The sequence below is a fragment of the Palaemon carinicauda genome, chromosome 8 (assembly GCF_036898095.1).
Source record: "Palaemon carinicauda isolate YSFRI2023 chromosome 8, ASM3689809v2, whole genome shotgun sequence".
Classification (NCBI taxonomy): domain Eukaryota; kingdom Metazoa; phylum Arthropoda; class Malacostraca; order Decapoda; family Palaemonidae; genus Palaemon; species Palaemon carinicauda.
In genome coordinates, this window is record NC_090732.1 from 47,081,652 (window position 1) to 47,091,598 (window position 9,947).

The 9,947-nt window shown below is 40.4% G+C and overlaps 1 protein-coding gene across 1 annotated transcript; it reads right to left on the bottom strand.

Moving 5' to 3' along the window:
• Positions 1 to 3,361: 3,361 nt before the first annotated feature.
• On the bottom strand, positions 3,362 to 3,796 carry LOC137645202 (uncharacterized). Its single transcript, XM_068378025.1, has one exon. It carries the CDS (start codon positions 3,794 to 3,796, stop codon positions 3,362 to 3,364), a length of 435 nt encoding a protein of 144 aa, XP_068234126.1.
• Between the last annotated feature and the right edge of the window lie 6,151 nt (positions 3,797 to 9,947).

Consider the following 9,947-nt stretch of genomic DNA (forward strand, 5'->3'; position numbering starts at 1 on the left):
GCTCACGCTAAAGATAAGCACCCCCAAACAGTAAAGGCAATGTATAACATAAAAGAGAGTGTTTCAGAATAGGAAAATTAATAAGAAGATGATACAGAACACTCTTGTTATGAGGAGGTATATTATTTTCTGTCCTTACAAGACCATAACGTTGAAAGATTCCCAAATAAGTTATTCAAAGTAAGTACTGATTAATTTTATTCTTCTTAAGTATCAGAAGCACAGACATCAAGATAACATATACTCCCCAGTTTTATCAAATTGTGTTACACAATATTGAAAAATAATTAGCTCAAATGATAAAAAATGCTAATATTTCAGGTTCCCACTTCGTGATAAATCCCTTTATCATAGTAAAACAATCTAGGATCTATGAAAATAAAATGAATGCTACCCTGCCTATTTATAGATTCAGATATATTTATTTCTCTTTAGTATGTGATCAATGTAACCAAAATATTTTTTTATTGAGAGTTTACAAACTAAATTTCTAGAGAAAATATGATTTTAGGAAGTAAAGTAGGGAGTATTTGACTTATTTGAATAAAACTTTTTTTCAGATGGAACTTCAGCGGCTGTAGCAGCTTTTGTATGTTTTCTAGTTAAATATAGTATCAGGATCTCATAAATGTGAAAAATAATGGTTTAGAAATAACACCCTTACTATATTTTGATTAGTTTGACCAAACAGGCATCTTTAGCTAGGGTATTGGACACCTGAAAATTGACGTTGGACAATTTTTTTAAATAGCATAAATTTTGTAGACAGATTTTACTGCAGAATTATTGAATATCGTGGATAATATGTTAGGGGTAGGAGAAATAAATATTAGTCGTCTTATACACGCTTCTCTAGAATGATATAAATTAAATGCTTATTAGTTGACAGGTGGCCCCGCAGGAGGTCAAAAGGTCAAAATAAAGTTGAAATTTAGTGATTTTCTAGTCTTATTAAAATCAAGGGACTGTGATAACTCTAAAAATATGGTTACCAATATAGCCCCTTAAAATTTTTATTATCATCCCAGTAATATGCTCACTAGAATCCAGCCACAACACCCCCCCCCCCCCCCTCAGAAGAAAAAAAAAAACTTTTCCATTAAACTGCCAAAGAGGTCAAGCAAAACGGCATGTGAGCTATTTCAAAGCCCTTATACTGGACATTTTCAAAGTTTGGGTACCAAATTATACAGAAAATATTACACTGGTATACGTTTACTGAACTGAAGTAGTCTAGCTTATTCAACTTATAAATTGTAATTTTACATATATATATAATTTAATAAAATGAAATTAATGTTTATTAGAGTAATATTTACATTTTTCAGCAACGGGACTATTAGAATGCAAAATCCAATATTCCTAAGAGGAAAAAGATTATCATTAGATAATGCCCATACGAAACTTATCATTTGTCAAACTTGTGTGGAGGCGCCATTTAAGTGATAACTGATAACTGAGAGGCAAGGTGAGTGCAACAGAACTTTATTAAACAATCATCGACTTTATATTCAGTGATTTACGAGCAATACTGTCACAAAAATAAATATGAAAAAGCATGAACTAGCATGATAACTCAAGTTGGTCTACAACAGTGCAAGAAGGAGTGAGTGATAGGAGAAAATATCAAAACCGTTACAGTGTACGAGCGTGTACGAATCACGTGCGGTACAAACTAAAGGCGAAGATCAGGAATAATTAAATAAACTAACTGAGAGAGGCTATGATGTCTTTAGATAGTCAGTGGAAGTAAGGAAAGTTCAAGTATACACATATAAAGTTAGTCTTTTTTGTAGTGCATTTTTTTTAGAGATGAACCAAAAACATCTGAGACACCAAGTGTTAAGAGAAGAAAAATAATTGACTACAAACTATTTTTTTTTGCTGTATAAGAAAGAGAGAGCTATAAAGGTTAATGGGATAAAGACATTGGTTAGTAGTTTGCAGAGGAAGACATCAATACGCGGCTAGGCAAAGGAACTGAATCATGAAACTACTATTAAAAATCATAGTGCATGGCTACCAGTGTATTGAGTTAATTGTCTTTGACTTTCGTTACCTTAATAGGTATAGCTTTTCAGCGATTATATCACATAACCTTCTCAAACATCAGCAATCTTATTTGGTAGGCCATATATCTAAGAGGTATACAGCAATTTTGTTTGAGTATGGTAATCATGGTGATTATTCATTTTCATTTAGAACAGAGAACAGTCAACTGTTTGTTAAATCCTTTTGGGTCTATTGAGCAAACTATTGATACAGAAGGAAAATAAAACTTAATTTGTTATTCTAACTTGAACGGTAAAGGTATGTTTCTCACCGTCAGAATTGGATGAATCATTCGGAGATTATATGGATTTAAAAGCAAGTAACAAATATTGTGATATTTCTAATGTGGTATATCTTGTTGCAAAAAAATTCTAAGAAAAAATGTGAAATTATTATTATTATTATTAGAATTCTTCTTCTTTTTCTTCTTCTTCTTCTAAGCCTAAGATCTCTAACTTGAAAAAAATAGCTCAGTGAGGAAAGGTAATAAGGAAATAATTAAACGATATGAGAAGTAATGAACAATTAAAAAAAAAAAATCTTGAAAACAGTAACAAAATTAAAATAGACATTTCATATATAAAAAACAAAAAGACGTATGACCGCTTGTTGAACATAAGATATTTGCTGCAAGTCTGAACTTTTTAAGTTCTACTGATTTAACTACACGATAAGATAATTCCACTACATGGTCACAGCTGGGATGAAACCTCTAGATTACTGTGTGGTATTGAGTCTCATAATGAAGAAGGCCTGTCTACTAGGAATTAACTGTATACCTAGTATTATGAATAGGATGGTACTGTCCGAGAAAATCTGAATGTAAAGGATGGTCAGAATTATGAAAATTTTATGCAACATGCATAACAAACTAATTGAACGACGGTGCCAGAGATTTCTATCTAGATCAGGAATAAGAAATTTAGTACACTGTAAGTTCCTGTCCGACGAATTAAGATACCAATACCAATCTTGTCCCATCAAAGTGTCATTGCGTCCTGTATCCTGACTCGTTGGCCAATGGTGAGCTTGGGCAGATGGCAGGCATGGGAGTTGTAAAGGTTCACGGCCTGGTCGGTTTGGGCAGCAGTGCGGCGGTCATAATCTTCGGTCTTAGTTTAACACTACTCTTTGAATGATCTGGGGTGGGCTGGAACACAAGTGCGGAGAGGATGGCCATGGAGAATCTGCGCAGGGGAGCGTCCAGCAGGGTTCTGTGTATTCCGAAGCTCCATCCGTCCTCTATCAAAGGCTTCACAATCTATGTTCCCGGATGGGGCATTCTTGAGGATAAGGTGTTTAACAGCTTTCACGGCAGCTTCTGCGTGTCCATTAGACTGAGGGTAATGTGGAGAAGTGATGATGTGATGAACTCCCCAGAGCGGTCGGCAAATTGCTTGAAGTCGTGGCTGGAAAATGGTGGTCCTCCATCGATTCGTAAACGGAGTGGAACACCAACCTCGCGGAAGAAAACACAGAACATTTTTGTAACTCTGGTTGCAGCTGTGTCATGTCCACAAGAAACAGCCACAGGACACCCTGATAGTCTATCAGCAATAACAAGGAAGGATTTTCCTGCTACATGGAAGAAGTCAGCCGACACACTTTCAAAGGGCAGGGATGGGTGGTCGTCATACATGAAAGGTTCCTGTTGCTTACTAGGGAGAAGCAGTTGGCAGGCCTCACAGCTTTTTACTTTACTCTTAATATCTGCATTGATGCCTGGGCAAAATACTGTCTGCATTGCACAACGTCGAGTAGCTTCACTCCCTCGGTGGCGGTCGTGCAGTCGATCCAAGGTGCGTCGACGGAGGGCTGCAGGGATGACGATCCGGGGTCCATACAATACCAACTTCCCATCCACGTAAAGGTTGTCCCACTACTTCCAATACAGGAGGGCGGAAGCGTGGAGATTGTAGCGGTTGGAGGGAAAGCCGTTGGATACGTAGTGAACGAAACGACTGTAATCTTGATCCTGAGATGCGGCCGTGCGGATTTCTTGTAGAGACTTATCCTCTTCGATGATGGGTCCTGTTGCCTGGTCGTCAGTAGAAGTGGTGGTGCTGCTAACGATATGCCTGACATGTGCAGTCGAAGTAGTGCATTCTTCATCATCTTCAGGTGTGGGGCGACTGGTTGGGGAGAGAGACAGGGCGTCTGGTATGCAAAGTTGTTTCCCTGCGCACCATACTGCAGTGAAGATGTAGGGGCCCACTTTCATCTTGAGGCGTTGAAGGCGTGGATTCTCAATAGCATCCAAAGTGTAGTGATTGAGAATCGGTATCAAGGGATGATGATCAGTCATTAAGGTGAAATGCTGAAGTCCAGACAAGTATAGGCGGCACTTAGCTATAGCCCAGGTGACTGCAAGTAGCTCCAGCTCTACGGTGGCGTAACGAGTCTCAGTATCCGTAAGGAAACGAGAGCCACACTGGACGAGACGCATCTGACCTCAGCTGTTATCTTGAAGTAGGGCAGAGCCGAGACCATATAGGCATTGAGGCATCTGTTTGTAGAACTACAGGTGAGGCAAGATTGAAGGGTGCTAGGACAGGCGGTGAAGTCAGAGCTGTCTTGACTTTCTTAAATGCGCGCTCATGGTCGGGCGTCCAGACGAATGAGTGTTTGGGGCTCATACGTGGCCGTAGGGGCTGGGCGGCTGCTGCGATGTCTGGAGTGAAGTCGGCAAGTTGATTAACAGGACCCATAAATGCTGACATCTGTGACATTAGATGGTGTAGGAAAGTCACGTATAGCTGATACCTTGTCAGGGTCTGCTGTAATACCATCGGATGATAAGACATAACCACAAAAGTTAACTTTAGGGGCACCTAGAGTGAACTTGTCCTTGTTGAGGGTGATGCCATATTGACGGCATCTGGTCAGCATTTGGTGCACGTGTTGTAGGTGGGAAGGGAGAGCGTCGTCGGAAAGGAGGATGTTATCTACAACCTTCACACAGTTGGGAACACCTTGTAGTGCCATATCTCCACGGAGGTAGTATGCATCACCTGTTGCTGAAAATCCCATTGGGCCGCAACAGTGCTGGAATCTTCCGTATGGAGTTATAAATGTAGTCAGGTGGCGGTCCTCTTCTGCCAACTCCATTTGCCAATAGCCATGAAGGGCATCCGCTGTGATGAAGTACTTCTCAGTAGGAGAGATGTTGCGGACAGCATCATGGGTCGTTGGTGATGGGTGTGTAGGGCGGGCTACCTGAGAATTTAAAGGGGTGTGATCCACAGTGATGCGCACACCTTTGTCCTTGGGTACCAAAACCATGGGATGGCACCATTCAGAAGGTTTGTCGCCTGCTGGTCTGATAATTCCTTGTTGCACCAAGGAGTCAAGTTCTTCTTTCATTTGATCTCTGAGAGCAAACGGAATGGGCCTGGGTGTATGAACAGCGAAGGTGTAGCGCCAGGTTTCAGGTGAATCCTCATTGGAGGGCCTGCCATTTTCTTTAGTGGCTGGGTTTGTAGATCCTTCTTGGATATGAGGATGTCGCTGAAATGCAGAAGAAAATAGTCCTTAATAGCTGTGGGTGACGTCATGGCTGAGGCAGGAAACTGAGCACATCTGTTGACGTGTTACCTTGAGGATAGGCTTCGGGAAGTCTGGTGACACTATGGCAAGGGCTCGGCAATGTTCACGAGAGAGGAGGGGAGTCTGGATATCCTCATGAACATATATGGTTTCTGAACAAGACTTGTTGCCAAGACAAAGTTTTGCCTGGAAGTATCCTACAGGTGGTGTTATGGGTGATTCATCCGCTGTCATGACGTCTGTCATGGGTGGAGGTTCAAGGCTTGTCCGAGGTATTCAGAGTGCACCCAAATGTATGGTGCCAATCACTTTGATGTCTGCTCCTGGATCAGGGATTAGCTGGATATGTGATGATATATCGCCAAATGACAGAGAGACAGTGACTGGTGTGGGGGACTCGCTACCCGAGTTATCATCCACGAAACGGCAGCTGGTGTTTGACTTAGTAATAAGAGGTGAAGTAGGAGGAGGTGAAGCTGTATACCCAGTCAGACTTTTCTTGGTAGACATGCACATCTTCTCGAAATGTTCCTGTTTCTTACAGCTATTGCACTGAGCTTCCTTAGCAGGGCATTTCTGAGTGCGGGGCCAATAAACTGTTCGTCCACAGTTATTGCATGATGCACCAGTGGCTGGGCATTGTCCGGAATTGTGTTTGCGAGAGCAATATTGACAAGGGTCACTATTATGAGACTGGTGAGAGCGTGTATCAGATCAATGAGAAGTCCTCTTCTGTAGACGCTGGTTCTTCTTGTATGTAGATACTGCGTTGACTTGGCTAGGGGAAGATGCAATGGCTGATGCAGTTGCACGTGTAGATTCGTAGTAGTGGCAGCATGTCACAAACTCTGAAGTTAGATGAGTGTTGGAGGGGTATAAGGCGTTGTATTAACTCTTCATCTCTTACACACATCAAAATTACCATCTGCAATTGGCGTTCAGTGCAAGAGGTGGGGTTGCCAGTGCATAGTAGTCTGCAAATGATTCTCCAACAGCCTGTTTACAGGACAACAATTCCCTGCACTGCAAGGCTTCATTTTCAAGGCTGTAAAAGTGCTTCTGCAGTGTATCCAACACTTCTGTAAGGGAAAGTGATATGTTGGGAGGGATGTCCAGTGTATGCGTAAGCAGGCGCTGGACATCCAGGGAGATGCAGGCTCTCAGGTGAATCAGCTGGGAAGTTTGATGGAATATATCAAGTCCAACTAATGCTGCATAATCCTTAAAACGGAGTCTCCATTGGCGAAACCCTTGATACGTTGCATCTTATTGCAAGAGAGGTGGGGGATGGACCGTAGGCTTGCTAGAAGTTATAGGTGTATGCACTGAGAAGCTAGGGTTAGGGGAACAGGTGTAACAGGAGGTGCAATTATGGGGTTAGGTTGCTGGGGTTGTGATGCCGTAATCTGTCCTGATAGCAAGGAGAAAAGGGACATGAACCGCTGGTTGTTTTCCTGTCTTGATTGCTCCATCTGTAGTCTGAAGGTCTGCTCCTCTTGTCGTCGCCGGTCTTGTTCTTGCATGCTGGAAGTCTGCAAAAAATGGATGAGATGATGTATGTCAATATTGTGGTCTCCTTACCTATTTGGAGTCAGGGGAAGAGGGAGAGTGGTGCTGGTATCTTCATCAGTAGTGGGGAGGTGCACAGGTACTTTGTCTGTCATCAGACCCTCCGTTTGATCCTCTGTCTGATCAATTAAATCAATTAGCTGTTCCTCATGCTGAGCCATATTGAGTTTGGTGTCGTAAGAGAGCTTGAAATCTGTAGAGCCAGAAAAATATCCAAATCACTGTATGTGAGCGATAGAAAGCATTTTGGATAGTTAAAAATTACAATGTTTGTCAGTGAGCTTGTGAAATAAGCGGCAGTTGGGTGAGATGAGCGAGTGTGTGTTGCGATCAGAGGGGAGGCGGGTGGGGTGAGCGTGCCTCTGGGCAAGAGCTTCTGGCCTCAGTCACCATCGATGCATGAAAGAAGGAGGACGGGTGGTGGGGCTGCTGAGAAAAAATGGCACTAGAGTCTAAATGTCCTAAAAAAATGATGGCAAGGACACTAACATAATACAACACAGCACTATAACACACTGACACTTTAACCCTGCAGTGTACAAACACTGTATCACTCTTAAGAAACACTACAGTTAAAATCTTGAGTCACTGTAAGGGATCCAATGTGCGAGACAAGAAGTAAACAGCAATGGCGGCCTTCTTCTTCGAATCCATAACGTCTGGTTACTCACTGCGCCATGTGTATGATACTGCCACATACATCCATGCGATAAATGGAATGGAGGGTGACAAGTTAAACTAGTATGTTCTTCAAAATCTTGTATAATGAAGATAAATGGACATAAATGTAACAGCAGCGGGAAGCAGGTCCATGCTTGTTAATACAGTGACCACTGGACAACGTCTGACTACTATATGCATATGGCGTAAAGAAAAGCAGTGTTGACACATATAATTACATTGTTGCCACCATGCATAAGGAAAATGTGGTCTTACAGTACGTGTAATGGAAAAAGTTAAATGGAAATAAGTATCATTCTTTTACAAATGATAAGAAAGCAAATGTACATTAATGTTCAAAAACTGTACGTAATGTGAATGATATGCAGCATAATATTAGATATCTATACAGGCTCTAGATAATGTAAAATTCCATTCAGAGGAAAAGGATGAAGTAGGTTTCGATGTGACAACCCGTAGTATCTACCAATGAAATAGTGATTGAAATGGAATGCCCAATCCTTTTCCAATACCAGCTAAGAAAATTTGAGATATGACACTAGAGAATCCAGAGAAGTTTGTTCCAAATACCACTACACTAACTTTGAAGGATAGGAGAGATGCTCATTTCCTATTTGGTGTAAAACTCAAAGAAAACAACTCAAGGAAATATTCTATTGGATGCCAAAATATTTTGGTATCTGCTTTAGATGTTTCTTACAGATCTGATGACAAAAATAATATGATCTTCTAATCTTAGTTTCAAGCTGGCATAGTTTAAATGAAATAGGATCAAGTCAAGAGCAATCATGAACTTGAATGTGCTCTGGTCTATTGTTCCCACAGACACCAAATAGACCAGACATAATTCAGACCTCATTAGATTACTTCATATCTGTAGATCTTAAGCTGGGCCAGTGAACTATCGTAGTTAAATGCAACTATGCTGTATATGGCATTATCAAAACGATCGTCAATAAGAATCCCATTAAATATAAAAGTGTAGCAGTAACATTAGGAGGATTCCATGCAGCACAGAATTTTTGGGTACTATAGACTTCATTATGGAGAGAGAGAAATATAAAACCTAGATGATCTGTAGGTAGTATTAACAATAAAAGAAATTATTTTTTGTTGATCTCATCAATCCATTTATATCTAACCCACATACATATAATCAACTTGTCAATATAATTACTGGTGAAAAGCTATCCTCCACAGATCTTATCAAGGCAAAGCAAATTGGTTTAGGAGCAATTGCAGCTAGCAAGTCAAACAATACTGGAATAATTGGAGCCCCAAAGATAACAACATTTGGTAGCAAAAAGAAAATGGTGCAGGGAAGAGTATTGATCGTGATAGACATTTACTGAGAGGAAAGCACTGGTACAAAAGCCCTCTGCAATGTAGAAGCAATCGAAGAATCTTACTATAAGAAGATGAGCCATCCCTCGTTCTTATTCTAACCAGATACTAAAATTCTTGAGTGATATGATACGAAATGGGACTAGATCCATATTTTCAAAACCTTTGAAAAAAAGTCAGGGAGTCGTTCATGTGATGGACTAACAAGGATACATTGTACAGTATATCGTGGATATCATGGCATTGATTCAGGAATTTCAGACACTAGGTATACAGAAAGCTGGCCACTTACAAAGTCAATATCTTGAGATAACCTTGGAAATAAAATCAGCTGAGTTTTTTTGTTTTCCACTTTATAGGAGATCTATATGACAAGGGTACAGCTAGTTTGAAGGCATACGAATTAATGGATGATTGTTAATTATCAGGCATTATAACATTAATGGTTATTGATTGGAGTATGATTAATTAAAAAATATTGAATTAAGACAAAATAAAATGGAAAATAAATAAATAACTAAATAATAAAACGTTGAAGATTAGGGTAAACAATACAGAAAAGATAAAGAAGGGAGATCACCAGTATATATAACAACAGACAGTGCTTGCATCTCTGCATGGAGTAAGTCCTCGGAAATCCTAAAAACAAAAAGATAATATTATGAGATACCTAGCTTCATCCTGGTGAAGTAGGTGCAAACACTGCTAGTAGAATTCAAGCTTTCCGTAACAAGTAGATGCTGAAGTGGTCTGCA

Coding starts and splice junctions, on each gene's coding strand:
- LOC137645202 (XM_068378025.1), bottom strand. CDS start 3,796: ATGCAGACAGTATTTTGCCCAGGCATCAATGCAGATATTAAGAGTAAA.